We start from the raw sequence: 17,540 nt of genomic DNA on the forward strand, positions 1-17,540 counted from the left end.
CTGAAATGGCTCCTCTCGACGTGGAGGAGTAGCGGCTTTACTCTGAGCTTTTCCCATGTGACAGAGTTCCTCACTCTATCTCTAAGGGAGTGCCCGGCAGTGCTGCAGAGGAAACTCATTTCGACCTCTTGTATCTGTGATCTCGTCCTTTCAGTCATCACCCAGAGCTCATGATCATAAGTGACCATATGTCCAGCTGCTTCATACTTGTTGCAAACCGCCCCAATGCACATTGGAGGTCCTGGTTCGATGAAGCCAGCAGGACAACATCAACTGCAAACAGCAGAGATGACATCCTGTTGTCCCCAAACCGGACCCCCTCCAGCCCCTGACTGCACCGAGAAATTCTGTCCATAAATGCAATGAACAGAACCGGTGACGAATGGCAGCCCTGGCGGAGTCCAACATGCACCGAGAACAGGTCTGACTTACTGCCGGCAATGCGAACACAGCTCCTGCTCCGGTCATACAGGGACCGGACAGCCCTTAGCAAAGGGCCCCGGACCCCATACTCCCAGAGAGCACCCCCCACAGGACACCACAAGGAACACGGTCATATGCCTTCTCCAGATCCACAAAGCACATTTGGATTGGTTGGGCAAACTCCCATGAACCCTTGTGCACCCTAAGGGGAGTATAGAGTTGGTTTATTGTTCCACGGCCAGGACGAAAACCACACTGCTCTTCCTGGATTCGAGGTTCGACTATCGGTCAGATTCTACTATCCACTACCCTTGCATACACCTTACCTGGGAGGCTGAGGAGTGTGATTTCCCTGTAGTTGGAACATACCCTCTGGTCACCCTTCTTATACAGAGGGACCACCACCTCGGTCTGCAAGTCCAGAGGTACTGTCCCCGATGTTGAAGAGGCGTGTTTATTCTGAATACTAATATTGAGTACTCTGGTATAGTTACGTTTTCATTTGGTGTTCAGTACAATTATTATTATTTTTTAATCAAAGGAACACATTTTTTGATTTCATGCTTCAAACAGCACACAGAAAAACAGAAAACATTGATCTTACAGCATGTGAATGTGTGTGAATTTTTACTTCTCCAATTAGTGATGGGAAGTTTTTTAAAAGCTGAAACAAAAATAGAGCTGTTATTAATACTATGTTGCATTTTTACACTATAATTTAAATGCAACTCGAGTATCCAGAGTATTCAGAGTACAGTACTCTGATTGGCCTATGTATCAAAATGCATTACAAAATTACATTTTAATGCAGGTATTTAGTATTCTCTAAGTAAATACATTTTCAAGGTATTCTTCTCGTCACTGTTTACAGAATACAGCAAACATATGAAGCAAGATATGGAATGATGTAACAACTCTACTAGACAATATTTTTTTGACATCAAAGGGCAGCTACTTTGAGGATTAGAATATAACTTTTTTTTTCTTTGATATATCATTCCTTATATCTTACCTCATATATTTGATTTCTTCTGCATGTGTATGAAAATAAAAACACTGAATGAGATGGTGTGTCCAAACTTTTGACTGCATGGTTGTGCATATACAATAAGGCTCTTAAAAGACTATAGCAAACAATCTATGAGTAACTTAACTGTGAATGATGTAAAAGTTATTGAAACATAAATTTGAACTCATATGTTTTTAGATTTTTATAGTTACTAGTGGTGGAACATAACAAAGTAAAAGTAGTAAACTACTGCACTTCAAGTGGATACTTTTTGCTTTTACTTGACTACATTTGGCAGCAGATATCTGTGCTACTACTCCACTACATTTTCAAACTGGACAGAAAAGTAAAAGTATTTTCTTTATTATTTTAATAGAATGTAGCCCTTACTGAAAAATGTAAAAGTGGACAAGTGACAAACCCTAGGTACAAAGACTGAATATATTAAAAGACCTTTATTACATGGAGGCACACCAATGCATTTCAACCAGCAAGATGGTCTTCATCAGGGCATAAGGCTGCCTTATGTACCTTGTACCTTGCCTACTTTTACATTATTCAGTAAGGGTTACATTCTATTAAGATGTCAAGTTCAACCCTCATAGAGCACCTGCACTGCTACTTTTGACTTTTTTATGACCCAGTGAAGCGCTCTACCTCTTCTCTTCATCTGATGTTTTTATTTGAGACTTGCTGAAAAGAAATAGGGGGGTATTTTTTTTACATGTTTGCACTTTGGGCAAACAAAAATACACAAATGGAAACAGCTGGGAAAAAACGATATAATATTTGAAGCCTTATATGACTTCAAAATATGCATGAAATATGCACTTTAACTTTTTACTCTTTAAGTACATTTTTAAACAAGTACTGTTACCTAGGTTTTACTTAGGTAGATATGATATGTGATATTTTACTTCTACTTGAGTATTTTTTGCTCTGATATCTGTACTTTTACAGATACCAGAAGTAACTGCTTCTAAGTAAGATCTAGACTACTGATAGTTACTGAAGTTGAACAGAAGTTTTGACTTCCCTTTTGCTATAAAAAAACACAAAAAAAAACATTGTGGCTCACATATGCGTAATATGAGTGACAATTTGAGTTTGTCAAATAAACTTCCTGGTTCACATAGTTGGCAACCCTAAGTCATCTTAAGACGAACGGCAAATAGGCTGATACATTTTTTAATTTCTATCATACTGTAAGTACATATTTTTTTCACTAGCAGTATTCATTACATTTCAGCCCAACCATGTATGCAAATGTGTGCCGTGAACCGTGGACCTACTTCTGGCCCATCTTTCAAGAGGGGATTTCCTGTAACTAGCTGTAAAGATTATAACAAGACAATTCGAAAAGTCTGTAGGTCTCAAGTTGATGCTAAGATGATACGTTTTGGGGTACTTTTTCAGCTCTTCTTCCTCCTTTCTTTGGCAAATACTGATGAAGGTACCGTGCTGGAACTTTTTGTAACCACGTAATTATAAGTTTAACAGTCTTATTTCAATACGTACTTCTTATGCTTGCAGAAAAAGAAAATTCAACTTCAGGTAAGTTACAATATTTGTACTAAAATGTTTCTTTTCATTTGTATTACATTGCATGTTTTTAAAGCTCTCTTCACAGTTGAGGTTTTTTTTTATTTAAAGGTGCATTGTGTAACTTTTCTGGTGGAGTGTCCGTCACCTGCCTGTTTCTATAAATATGTCATTGCAAATGTTCCACAGTATGACATTAAACAGCTCTATCTACTGTACATTTATTCAGTTAGAGGTGGTTTTATAGCTCAAAAATATCTTGAAAAACAGGAATTCTGACTGTGCCTCTCCACAGATCTAACTTGTAACTTGGCCGGGTTTGGGCTGCATGACGATAGAAAGGTTTAATGCCATACTGTGAAACATTCCAGACAAAGCAATATCATCTCAGCATTTGATGGACCTTTCACCAGAAAACTTACACAATGCATGTTTAAGAAAAATGTTAAAAGGAACTTATACTGAAAAAGGAAAACAAGCAAAAGCAACCACCAGCGCTCGACTACTGCTAAATTTACTCATTATTTACACATAGAAAATTAAGGTGATGTTTAATAATTTATATTTCAGTGGTCAAGACAGAAATACCATCTGCAGTGTCAACAATTTCTACAATGGCCACTCCCATTTCAACAAAAGGAACAAAGAATACGCGAACAGGTCTGACCACTGTATCTTTTTTGTGGTTTTATGTATTATTATTTTTATAAATTCTTAATTTTTTTACAAATAGATCTTAAAAGTGCACTATGCAACTTTTCAGGTAGAGGATCCGCCGTCTAATTGTCTCCATGGAGATGTTATTGCTTTGCCTGAAATGTTTTGTAATATGACATTAATGTTAGCCTGATTCATCAGCTGATTTTACTTCATTTTACTTCGTTTCACTTCATACAAACCTTCTGACCTCGTAGTATTAGAATTCGTTCGCTAGGCGGGTATGTTTTATCATTTAACCAATTGTTGCTATTTGGTGGTGACGTGTCTAATGAATCACTAACAAGGCTAACAGGTATATTAAGCTTTTCCCAAATCCCGTAGAAAGAAGGGCAATAACGTCTTTCCCCTTGATAAATTCACCAAACATTCTCTTTGTTCCGGCCTTAAATCCTCGATCTTGGGAATCGCTGAATATATGGCTCTTTGCTGATTGGCTGGTGCCCGAACTTGCACTTCCAGGGTTTTTGCAAACCGTCTAGTGCAGGCATGTCCAAACTGCGGCCCGTGGGCCAAATGCGGCCCTCTAACAAGTTTTTCTTGGCCCTCAGGCTTCCAGGTGATTTGGCCCAAATTACCTTGCATCAATTGAAAATGAACTTTTTACAGCAAGTTTTTTGGAAAATCTACTTTGATAAAGCAAATATTGAATATTTAATGTGTGGCTTTGGGGATTTTAGAGTGAATAAAGACTGATGGCTCATATCAAAGTGTTAAACATGCACATATTTAAATTTTTCACTGTATTGAGCACCAGTCTACGGCCCTTGATCGGCCCTCTGCTTCGTCTGTGTTTCGAAATGTGGCCCTTGATGAAAAAAGTTTGGACACCCCTGGTCTAGTGTGTTCTGATTCCTGACCTAGTCGCTGGAGAGAAATGAAATTGAGCGGAGGCACTAGGTGGCGCCGGCCTGGCTAATTAAACATACCTATTTTGTGTGAATTACAGGTGTTTTTATCTCTCAAAAATGCCTTCAAAAAGGAATTCTCATTGTATGCGTAGTCACCTCTCCACAGATCCTACCTGTAACTTGGCCTTGGAGTGTCACTTGCTTGCTTCTTTGGAAAGTGATATGTTTAATATCATGCTGTAGAAACTTCCAGGAAAAACTAAGGCTAGGCTACATCCACATGACAATGCTCCTGGATTTTTTTTTTTTTTTTTTTTTTTTTTTTTGCGGGTTGAAAAAAATTCAACCCACACATGTGTCAGATCAATAAATATTCACATCTAGAAGACAACGGAGCACTGAGTGAAAACAATGTAATACATATGCCACAGCTATATGATAATATATATAATAATATATAATAATGCATATCTCATAACTGTTTTTTTTTTACTTTAAGTTTTATAGAATAGAATTTATATAATAGAATAAGAATTATTAGGTCTCAAAATCCAACAGTTTAATTACCCGTGCATAATCTTTGTTATTGATCCATGTGCGTAATCTGCATGGGTTGCGACGTCATTGTTTTCCATAAGCTGCGGTTTGCTTGTCCACATGACAACGCAACGTCGGCATTCTCAGATTTCTCCACTCTGGAACCCGTTCTCAAAAAACAGTTTTCGCCCACCCGAAATGCTAACTCCATGTGGACGAAAGGCTAAAAAGAATACAAACTTTACCATTCAACCAAAAACTTAGTCATGTGGACAGGCTCTGAGACATCTCCATGGAAACAAGCATTTGAGCAGTTGGCTCACCCCACATCAGGAAAGTTACACATTGCACCTTTAAAGTGCACATGAAAGGTTAGACTACTAAATTCTCTAAAACATAGGTAACATGATGAAATATACTAAGGCATATTACCTGGCAGCCGTAATGTAAACAAAGGCAAAAAAGTGTCACAAATTACACAACAGCTATGAGCTGACAAATACACATAAATGACAACACCTTTATTTTATTAAATCAGTGTTTACACTTAATTATGCCTGAATTTTGGATGGTTTCAGTTTTAGAGCTCATCACTACTTCGTGTATTTTAGAACTGACACTTGTGAGAACTGATTTGAAATCATGATGAATATTTAACACATGCAGTTACTATCCCACCAAACCAAGTTGTAATTAGAATATTATAGTAATCTCTCAAATGCACTTTAAATGTAAATTAGAATTTTACCTATGTCAGTTTCAAAGGATCTATATTACGCTGTTTTCTGATCTGTTATAATATCCTTTACTCATCATAAACATACCCGGAGTTGTGTTTTGTTTCATTCACACATGTTTAACAAACGAACTCTGCATATTTAGGCTGAGTTCTTCTCTTAAACAGAAAACACTGTATTCTACACTGTGATGTCATGTGGTAAAACAGGAAATGCTCTGATGTGTTTTTAAACTCCGTACACAGTCGCTAGAACGATTTGGATCATTTCAGCCCTGCAGTTATCAATTTCTACTGAGTAAAAGGTAAAAGGTAACTTGAAAACTACTGCTCATGACATCATAAGGTGGCAAAGAGCATTCTGATATTTGGAAATGTACACAGACTAATAATAAATGGTTATGCTCAAAGATGTATGAATGAAACAAAACTCCAGGTATGTTTTTGATGAGCATTATTAGTTTTCTGAGGCATAAACTGTTTAAAAATTATTATAAAAAAAAGAAAGAAAAAGACACACATTCATACACATGTGCATGAAGACAAACCAGGTGACAGAAATCTCTTGCTCAAGGACACAAAGATAGCATTGGTTGCAGCATGGATTCAACCTCCCACCCTACGGTTAATAATCCCTGTATCATTCGTTCATTAGTTTTTCAAAGTCGGACAATTTTTCGTTTTCTTATTTTTGGTTTTATATTGAAAAATGAATGATACACAAATTGTTAATGGGCCGTGGTTGTACTACACGAGGGAGTGGCACAGTGGTTAAGCAATCACCTACAAACATAGTGATTTGTTATTATGTCTCTGAGCAAGGCACTTCACTCTTGCTGCTCATGTGACTGTGTAATGATTTTTTTTGCAATTGAAACGCTTATTTTGTCATTATCCGCAGTCCCAGTGACCAAGAACCTCACTAAGCCAAACTATGATGCAAGGACCTGCAATGAGTCTGCTAAGGCAAAGATGAGTAAGTTCCCAAATTAAAGCATAGACCAACACTACATGAATATACATTAATTTGCACTTTCTTTAGATATATTGGACTTATTGGTGAAAACTGTCCAGGATCTTCGGGTCATCGCTGCGTTTGGGATTGGTGTCACGCTGACTACAATCATCTGGGGTCTGGCTCTACTCTGCTGCAGGTACACATTTGAACTTTTTTTTAAAAAAAATATATATATAATAGATACCTGACACTGTTGTATCTTTAAAACAGACCTAAAGTGGATTTTTTTTTTTTTCTTCCAATAACCAGGAAGTGCACATTAGCAGGCTAGCTGTTAGCTTTACCGTCTGCTCTGGTCTTTGAGAGTTGCTTATAAACTCATTGTGGTGAACACTTGGAGACTTGGTGGCTGAGTGGCACTGATGCTTCACAGCAAGAAAGTTCCAGGTTTGATTTTCGAGTTGCCTGGGCCTTTCTGTGTGGGTTTGCATGTTCTCTCTGAGGACAAATGCAGAGGACAAATTTCCCTACAGGGACAATGGTGTACCTTAACCTTAATCTTATTTAGGATGCTCAGAATGTATAAGATAAGAAAGGACACATGATTTTCAATCATTGAAATGAATTAGTTCTCTTTTTCATGTTTTTAAGAAATCAGGTGGCTTTTAAGATGAGCAAATGCAGAAGTGGTGCAACAGTCAACAACATCAGGAAGTGACATTTTTACACTAACTGTGGCACCTATCAAGCATACATTTCCATTTATGAATTCAAAAGTTGTATTCCTGTAAATGTATCATAACTTTGAAATAATATTGTAAATACTGTATGTAAATTGTTATGCAATTCATATTTAAAAGGCAAGATATTGTCCAAATTCTGAGAAGCAGAACTCATCTTAACTTATGTTACTTATGATATTTCATATTTCTACTCTTTTTCCAGATGCAAAAGAAGGAATTCTTTAAATGTGTCTGACACACTGGAGATGGTGAGCACCCAAGCACTAAAAGTGGTAAGTTCTACACGGTTAATGACTCTTAGCTTATATACTTTAAGTGTGTTCAAAGATGAACTGACTGATAAATGGGGGCATGGGTGATACAACAATCATACAAAAATACAATATACTTTAATTGGGTTTTTTGGGTGGTCTGTGTGAGAATGCTTCATTCACATGCTTGTGATGTCATGTAGTGGTAGTTTTCATGTTAACAGCTCCTTTTACCTTTAGTTCAGTAGAGATGGCCAATTCCAGGGCTGAAATCATCCAAATGTTTCATTTTCAGTTTCAAGTTTATTTATATAGCACATTTAAAACTACTTCAGCTGACCAAAGTGCTTCACATAAAAGACAATAAAAAGAGAAGAAATAGTTAGATATTCATATATACAGATAACAGGTGAAAACCTGACTAGCTACTACTCAATGCCAGGGAGAAGAGGTGAGTTTTCAGTCTCGTCTTAAACTGCGTTACTGACTGAGAGGATCTGACAGGAAGAGGAAGGTTGTTCCACAGTCTGGGCGCTGCCACAGAAAAGGCTCTGTCACCTCTCGTCTTGAGCCTAGTTTTGGGCACGACCAACTGGAGCTGGTCAGTTGATCTCAGGGCTCTGGACGGAGTATAGGGATGTGGTAATTAACATATAGCATATAACATAGATCATAAAAATAAATAACAAATAGCATTATAACACAGATCATAAAGTAGTGTAATATGGGCCTTTTAGATACATTTAGACACTGTTATGGTCTTGTTTTGAATATTATATTGTGTTCTCTTTCTTACTTGTTTGAATATGAATTGTTTACAGAATGGACCACAGGATGAAGGTACACAAACAGAGGATGATGGGACTGCATGTAAGCCTGAAGTAGAGTATTCGGACATAGATTTCTCTGCTCTGCGGGACAGAAGTGTGAAAGAGGTCAAACCACAAGAGACCGCAGAGAGCGAATACGCTGAAATCAAAAGAGAAGTAACTGACACTGAGCCAAGTCAAGGGGAGGAGCACGGAGGAGAAGGGGGGGAGAGGGGAGGAGAGGGGGAGGAGCAAGAAGGAGGAAGGAAGGAGTGGAGAGGAGAAGGGGAGGGAGGAGAGGAGTGGGGAGGAGAAGGGGAGGGAGGAGAGGAGTGGGGAGAAGAAGAGTGGCAAGAAATCTTTGACACCCCAACATGTGAGCAGAAAGAGGAGGAAACTTTGGGTCTGATGACAGAGGAGAATGATGAAGAAACCTGATTTCAAAATTTGGTTTAGACCGAGTTGCGTGGGGTAGCTCCTGTCAAACTAGATTAAGAAATTGTAGGTGTGACTAACTGAGTAAGTAGAAGAAGCTGTAAGATTATAACAGATCAATCTTGGGCGAGGTTGAAACCGAAATACATTATTATATTAATTTGAAGACTTACAGTACATTAGAATTCATTCAGATTAATTAACTAATTATGCAATTTTTCTCTTTTGTCTTTTTTTTTTTTTCTTGTTTTTTTTTGTAATTGTCTTTTTTGTTGTTGTTTTGTCCAAAACCCATCAAGGCCAGGCCAAAGGAAATTGTAACTAAAAAGACACAATCATAGTATAAGACATAGAAAGTTCATGATTATTTATAATAATGTTTTTTTTTTTTTTTTGTTTGTTTGTTTGTTTGTTTTTTAAATGTGTGTAACTAAGCTTATGTAAAGCTTTGTTAAATGTCCAGACTTTCATGTTAAAAGGTTAAAATGTGTTTTTGAGGTGACTCTTTAAGTCACATTGAGCCACTGAGGCAGTGGGCTGACCTGTTTATCTGATCTCAGTTGTTATGCAACATGTCTCCAGCAGAGTGCGCTGTGACCGCGCTCCCATGGAGGCTCATGAGAAATACAAGTGCTTATGTATGATAATATTATACTGTAACTTTTAAAATACTCCTGGGTGAGTGACAGAGGTCAAACCTACTTTTGACAAGGTGTCCACATCTGATGAGTAGACTCGTGCCAGATATTATTAATAAAAATGCAATTTTTAATGTATGTAATTAGTACAAATGGTTCATTTTGACTACAAAAGGAACTGGACTGCTCGCTTTAGCTGCTGATGTGAATTGCTTGCTAACATGCTAACATGTATTTGGCCTAGATAAGCATCGCGTGAGACCTGGAGAGGGGACAGCGTGTACTGGGAATTACTTTTAAGCTAGAAGGACCTGCATGCTCATGTATTATGTTAAAGGTGCATTGTGTAATTTTTCTGGTGGAGGGTCCCTCCAATACTTTTCTTCGTGAAGATGTTCTTGCTTTGTCTGGAATGTTTGTTTAATATGTAGAAAAACCTCTCTACCTTCACAGAGACCAAGTTACAGATCAGCTCTGTGGGGAGGCAACCCCGCCCTCAGTCAGAATGTCTGTTTTTCTTGGTATTTTTAAGTTATAAAACCACCTGTAATTGACTAAATGTAAGGCTGAGCTGTTTAATGTCATACTGTGGAACATTCGAGGCAAAGCAGTGACATATCCATAGAAACAAGCAGGTGACGGATCTCCAACCAAAGTTACACAGTGCACCTTTAAAGAGAATACAATTATTGTTAATCTTGATTGTATTAATTAATGTAAACAATTGATTTGATTAACCGTCATTTGTATGAATCCTTTTAATGCCCTTTAGTTTAGATGATATGGCTATATGAAGTATAAAAATCAGAAAGTAAATATGTGGAAAAAAAATAATAATTAAATTGTGTAGAGTGATTTGTTTGTTGATTTGTTGTTTGTTGTTGTTTTGGTGATCTTCAAAGAGACAGAGAGACCTGCCTGGTGACTGTGTGGGGTGGTGAATGCCTTGACTGAACATGGATTCAGATAAGATACACTTACAGCACCAGTCCAGCAGCAATGGAAAATCTTAGAGTACCAAAAGCATATTCCACTAAATGTTTATTTTATTTTATATTATTATTATTATTTTTTCAATTCACTGTGTAAAAAACAGCAGAAACACAGATCTACTGGTATTCTCCATTAATACTGATACTGAAAAACAAATATGCTTGACTTAAAATAACCACCAGACTTTATAGAGACAGCTCTCTATAAAGCTAAAGCCACCAATGTTTTTAGTATTATGTATGTATTACAGTAAATGATTTTTTTTCTAGTTCTTCCTATGCCAGACTGAGCTACATTTAAAATAATAATTATCTTCAAAATGACCTTGAACAAAAAAAAAATGCCCAAAATTAAACAAAACCAAAGAGGCTCATTACATTTTCCAAGGTAGATGTAGTTTGGATTGAGTGTCTTAAATACAGAATCCACAAGGGCATGTTTTTATTCAAATAACTTCACTAGCATTATACTGTCATACTTTCCATTTCCTCTTTAGATCAGTCATTAAAAGAAATGGTAATTTGCTTAACATCCTTTTCAGCTTCCTCTTTTAAGTAAATAGCTTCAAGAACACCTGGTTTTACTTAATAATGCATTATAGAATAGTATAGAATTTAACAAATCAGTTAAAATTGTGAGATCATGTGTTTTTCCTACACATCTATGAACTCAAGGTGTCAGTTTTTTTTGGGTAAACAATCAAATATCCTGTCACCTTTGGCTTCACATCAGTTCAGCTGCTTTACATTCTATATTAAAAAAAAAAAAAGTTTTTACAAGATTGATCATTAAGTCTAACCCCAAACAGCATAAACTAATAAATTATTTTGGGAGGATGTAAAACATATATAAGATGCAGAAAGGCAGAACTTTAAATGGGCATGGGACTGTGTCTGTTGTGAGGTGGTAGCGCAAAAAGCAGTTGACCTCAAAGAATTAGATATAGGTGAAAGGAGGACACCTGCTGGTCGATGGTCAGAATTACCTCTGATTGAAAGCAGAACAAGGCCTTTTTTACGTAGCTCTTGATAAGAGAGGGAGAGATCCCAAGACAAATTCAAGTTTAGATGCAGAAACATAGTGCGTTTCTCATTCACCTTTGTGTCTCAGTCAAAGGTCTCAGTGCAGTTTAACAGGAGGACTGGTCAGGTAGGGTGAGCAGATGTGTGTCAGGGCAGTTTGAGGAGAGGAAGAGCCAAAAGTGTCACAGCAGCGTCTGAGGCTAACCAGGAAAACACAACAGGAAAGCCTCTTCTAAGCCTCAGTCTCACTGCACTCTGTAGTTTCAGTGGGTTATAAAGTGGCCCATTCCTTTGAAGTATTTTTCCTGGAAGGTATTCTGCCACGTTTGGTGCAAAAAACCTGTAGCATCTCAGAGGTCTATATCTAGCATTTGCACAGTCTCCATGGATACAGGAAAAAAAACAAACGTCTTATTTCACATAATCCAACAGTTTCTTACTTGTGTCCTTTGGGCTGTATTAGCTGTATTATTATAGCATTTTAAGTTATGAAAAAGGAAGTTATTGTTTTTAGCCTCATTTGATTTGCTTCACAGCAAGTCGGTTTGCGCTCAATAATTGAGTCAGTGTGCAGAAAAGAAGGAATTAAATATATATTTCAGAATATTTCCACTTTTATACAACTCAGTCACTAGTAAGCAAAATAGAATATCTTTTGTTGCTGTTTTTATTATTAAATGAGATCTTGTGATGACCGAAAAGTATTTAAAATGAACACTGCGTGCACAGTTCACTTTAGTTAATACCATTATTTCTTCTTTATATTACAATCCAAAACAGCAAGTGGTTTCCTTAATGCAAATGACTTCTTAGATCCTCTATTTGTGACAAGCAACATTGTATCATTTTTTACATTTACATCAGGCTTTCAGTTATTCATGTTTTTTATTTCACAATAATCAGTCAATAATAACTATTATATAATAACTATATTATATAATAATAAAAAAATGGTGTTGTTGTTTCTATTAATAAAGTGTGCACAAGTGGTCTGTGCACACTGCAGCATGATGTGAGTATGCATAGATGTGGTTAAGGTGATTAGGATCAGAGCTGGCTTTACAGGATTAGAAGATTCCACTAGCTACATGTCTGTTTTAAATAGAGCTTCACACCAGCGCTCAAGGCTCTATACCTGAAGATCTGCACAAGAACACGGTGAGTTTGTATGACCTCCTTGTATCCTGTAGATAGTTTCAGATGTATATTACAGAGGGGTATATTATTGCTCATACATTAAAAACTAACATGGTGATCTAAATATTTATTGTTTTGAAAATACTGTATACCAGAAACAACTTATTGACATGTTTTACAAGTTTCATGTCCGTTTTTTGAAGTTATGTCAACCCCTCCCTTTGCTCCCCCTTTGCTAAGTCATTCCCTCTTCAGAGCAATACCATAATACAATCAGAGTGCGTCCTGATAATGACACTACTGCAAATCACAGAGTCTGTGAATTTATTGTGTATTGTTTTGTAGCGTGCTTTTGTACATTTATAGAAAATTGCCATGTAGGAGCATGGGTGACAGGATTGGGGGCTGAATTTTGGACAGAATCGCACTGCTAACTGTAAGGAGGGTTCAAATAAGGCAACAGATTGCTAGATTACTCAAACATGCATGGAATACCCCCTTTAAGAATAAGGAAAATGTGAAAAATATAATAATAACTTACCTATCTAATCCCGTAACTCTATGAGCCATACTGTCAACTTTACTACAAAGCTAACAGAATGAAAATCAAGTGTATTTCCCTGTGATTATCAAGTCAGAGAGTCTCAGAAATTTCCTCATGTGTTATTTAAATTTCACAGTATAGAATCAACTTACATTTCTACTATGAGAATCTCGTATTCTTCAACACTCAATAGGCCTGTCACGATAACTACTATATTGATTTATCACTCCATAGATGGAACAATATGTTTTGGAGTCAATATTTATCGTGACTTTTTCTTTATACTAGAAAATAACTTTTTTAATTTTTTGGTGCTTCAGCTTCAAAGATTTGACATGTAAAGAGTTGAATAACTTATTTCTATTATTCACTATGTCAATGCAAACTAACTGCTAATTTATTCTAGGTCATGTTTTTTTTAACAATGTTGCTCATGTAGAGTATTTTTGAGGTGGGCATAATCCTGATAACATTTCTAGTGGAATCTCCACCACCTGCTTGTCTCCATAGAATGTTATGGACTAGGGATGAGCCTGATTAGTCGATTAATCGTTAATTGATCATTAGGAATTTCATTGATTATGTTCATTTTAATCGACAAACAGAATGTACATTGCTGTGCGTAGCGTAGGGTGACCAAACAGGGGTCCATACATGTAGCTCTCTGCACTCAGAAGGAGCGAGCAAACACAAACAGTTGGTCCACCTGCAAAGTGCCTGAAGCACAAATTTAGATTTAGATTTTAGATTTAGATTTATTTATTGTCATTGTATGAAATACAACGAAACTTTGACAGAGCAGATCTGTAGCAGTAACAATGAACAAATATAGACACATCCTCACATCCATACCAATTTAAAAAAAAAAAAACTAAAAACTAACATTTAATAAATAAAATAAATAGATTATTGCCCTGAGTCCCTTCAGGCCTTTTATCTGTGGCTGTGCCCCTGGAGAACATCTACTGCTCGTGGGTAGAAGCTGTTGCGCAGCCTGTTTGTGCATGTGAGGGGAGTTTGAAGCCTTCCTGAGGGGAAAGTGTGGAAGAGGCAGTTCCCAGGGTGTGTGGGGTCCTGCAAAATGTTGGAGGCCCGTGTGTGGAGACGTGAAGTGTAGATGGTGGCCAGGTTCGGGAGTGAGGAGCCCACCACCTCTTCAGCTGTTCTCACCACTCGCTGCTAAATGCGTATTTAACGATGACTTGTCGAAGAAATTCCATGCTTTCCTTTCCAGTAGGGACAAGTGGGAGGCCATGTGCAGTGTACAAAGCAGCACATGTGTTTCGGTGTCCAGTGGGAAAAAACTTTGCCAGGTGAAAGTAGCACAACCTTCCACCCCCCGTATGGTGTCCTGGTTTTGACAAACGCAAATATGGTCACACTAACCTGTATTCCACTGAGTTGTGTCCTTTAATCTGACAGAAGTGGACCACATCACTGCACAAGAGCTGTTTTTTTTCTTCTCTTAGTTTATGCAAATTAGCGGTGCGGTTTTAAGTTTCGTTTCTGTGAAGCTTGCACAAAGCTGCATTAAACACATAATAATGTCAAACGGATTGATGTGGCTCTAGAGTGATTATGGTTTATATGTCGTAAAGTTGAATTTATTTATGCAGATTAGTAGTGCAGATAGTAATAATAATGATGATCATTTTAATATAAAAAACCTTAATGATTAATCGATAATCGATCTTTAATTCTTCCGACGATCGATTAAGAAAATTTCATTGAATGCCTTTCCCTATTATGGACTTGTCCGAAATGTTCCACAGTATAGATTAAACGTATATATCATTACAGAAAAGAGCAATTTAGAACACTACGTTACATTACAATTCAGATCTGTGGAGTCGCCTCTATTCACAGAAGGAATTATTGTATTTTTGAGCAATAGAAACACCCCTAACAAATGTCAGATGGATATGCTTAGTGTCATACCATAGAAGACTGGCAAAACAATAGCATCTCCATAGAGACAAGCATCTGGCGTGCCCTCCGCCAGAAAAGTTAAGCACTGCACCTTTAAGGGTTATTGTATCAGTAGCATAATTTATTTTCTGTTATCATTTATCGTCTCTATTGTCATGAGCAGTATATCGTACTTCACAATTTGTTTTTGTGACAAGCCTAATGATACCTAATCTTTTTTTTCCCCTTCAGTTTCAGTTATGGCAGATGTCCTGAAAAGCCTCAACCTCCTCGAGACGCTCAAAGAGTCCATGGACAACAACAAACTGTCAGATGTGAAGGATGCGGTTGAGGACCTTCTCATCAGCAGGATAAACATTGGAGTTGTGGGTGACCGCTGCCTGGAGAAGACCACCTTCATCAACTCTTTACGGGGCCTCGGTGTTGACGATGTAGGGGCCGCTCTGTACCCATCTACTGTTAGTACTGAAGAAGTCATTGGGTACCCTGACCCCAAACACACAGACTTCCGCTTATGGGACTTACCTCCTGTCCCAACCTGCACACCCTTTGAACCAGAATCATACATGGGAAAGTACAAGTTCATGCGTTACAATGCAGTATTCATGACCTTCACAGATGTCCCTCAAATCAATAGTGTTACGATCTTTTTGGAAGCACGCTTACTTCAGAACAAAACTGTATACTTTGTACTTTTGGTTTCTGACAAAAACAAGACTCAAGATGATAAACGACAAGTGAGTTTGGAAGTTCTAACCTCTCAAGGCGTAGCAGTGCCTAAAGTATACATTGTCAATCCATCTTGCTTGGAGAAAATTGACTTCCCTGTACTTTTAGAAGACATGGGACAAGACCTACCAGAGATCCGTGCCCATGCGTTATTATTAGCACTACCGATATTAACACCAGCTCTTGTAACTCAAAAAAAGGAGGCGTTTAAAGCACTGGTCTGGGCTGCAGCATCTCTCTCTGGTGGAATGTCAACTCTCCCGGTTCCTTTTGTGGCCTCAATGGTGGACTCAAGCATTGGTGTACGGATTCTAAGCAAAACGCAGATATCTTTGGGCTTGGATAACCATTCTGTGGAAAGGCTTGCCAAATTACGAGGCCTTGACCCAGGTAGACTGAAAGCATTGCGTACTTGCGTTCTATCGGCGGAGGTCTCTAAAGGGGAGGTGAAAAAACGTCTGGCTGCAGCGGAGAAGGACTTGTCCACGGTTTCGTCGAGGTTGGTTCAGATGGCCATGCCCAGACAGGCGCGTTCTGCCAGCAAGTCATTCGCTGCCACGCTCCAGGCTTTGAATACAGCAATAGATGAGATGGCGGAGGATGCAGATAAGATTGTACAGGTGGTACTGATGGAGGGACAGTGATGTGATTTTTAATTTTTTTTTAATACTGAGTTTGCTTCTGGAAAGGGAAAATCTGCAATCATTGACTGAAAGCCTCATGTACTCTGCTTAAAGGTCCTATATTAAACAAAATAGTTTCTTGTGTGGTTTAATCCAGGGGTGAAATCATCCAAATGATTCTAGTGAGTTTAAAAACACAGTGGAGCACTTGACCCTACAAGTTGGAACAGAGTGTTTTCTGTTTGAGAAGATAACACACTCGAAAGGTGCAGGGTTTGTGTGTTAAACATTTGAATGAAACAAAACACAACTCCAGATATGTTTCTGATTATAACATTATAACATAGATTACAAAGAAGCACAGTATAGACCCTTTAACTACCTACTTATTTTGAATGGACCATCAGCATTCATTTCAGTATACTATGGCTCCTTTTTTCAGAGCTTCTGGTTAAGTGTAAACCAGATACACCAACAGACTGATTGCAGGTTGGGCTTTTTTTTTTTTGGCATTTTTTCCAATAAATGAGGTTCAAAAACGTCATCCAGTGCTTAGTTGTGTCTTTTCTTTTACTATATAATCTACAGCTTGTTATCAGCTATGGCTCCAAATAGTTCAAAAAAGTTAGTACACTGATTTGAAAAAGGACTTGGATGAGTACTCTTTCTCTCTGTTTTTTGTTGTCTGTTTGTCTGTTTTGTTGTTTACTTTCTCAATGCTCCACTTAAACACCACAGTGTACACGTTTTAAAGGTTCACTTCATAACATTTCTAGTGGAGGATGCATCACCTGCTTGTGTACCTGGAAATGTTATTACTTTGACTAAAATGTTCCACAGTATACATTAAATCTATCGACCACCAGGGAGAAAAGCAGGTTACAGCAGTATGCTACATTACAGTTCAGATCAGT

The 17,540-nt window shown here is 37.7% G+C and overlaps 2 protein-coding genes across 2 annotated transcripts; both read left to right on the forward strand.

Annotated features, from left to right (window-relative positions):
* The first annotated feature begins 2,548 nt into the window (after positions 1 to 2,548).
* On the forward strand, positions 2,549 to 10,504 carry LOC129411875 (uncharacterized). Its single transcript, XM_055164113.1, has 7 exons — positions 2,549 to 2,885; positions 2,966 to 2,986; positions 3,545 to 3,634; positions 6,717 to 6,791; positions 6,858 to 6,969; positions 7,719 to 7,788; positions 8,589 to 10,504. Exons 1-7 carry the CDS (start codon positions 2,693 to 2,695, stop codon positions 9,012 to 9,014), a joined length of 987 nt encoding a protein of 328 aa, XP_055020088.1. The 5' UTR covers positions 2,549 to 2,692; the 3' UTR covers positions 9,015 to 10,504.
* A 4,246-nt stretch (positions 10,505 to 14,750) lies between these two features.
* On the forward strand, positions 14,751 to 16,991 carry irgq2 (immunity-related GTPase family, q2). The gene has a single exon (XM_020941195.2). It carries the CDS (start codon positions 15,514 to 15,516, stop codon positions 16,645 to 16,647), a length of 1,134 nt encoding a protein of 377 aa, XP_020796854.2. The 5' UTR covers positions 14,751 to 15,513; the 3' UTR covers positions 16,648 to 16,991.
* Positions 16,992 to 17,540: the final 549 nt, after the last annotated feature.

Source organism: Boleophthalmus pectinirostris, unplaced genomic scaffold (assembly GCF_026225935.1).
Source record: "Boleophthalmus pectinirostris isolate CB_2022bp ecotype Guang Dong unplaced genomic scaffold, ASM2622593v1 HiC_scaffold_6, whole genome shotgun sequence".
Taxonomy (NCBI): domain Eukaryota; kingdom Metazoa; phylum Chordata; class Actinopteri; order Gobiiformes; family Gobiidae; genus Boleophthalmus; species Boleophthalmus pectinirostris.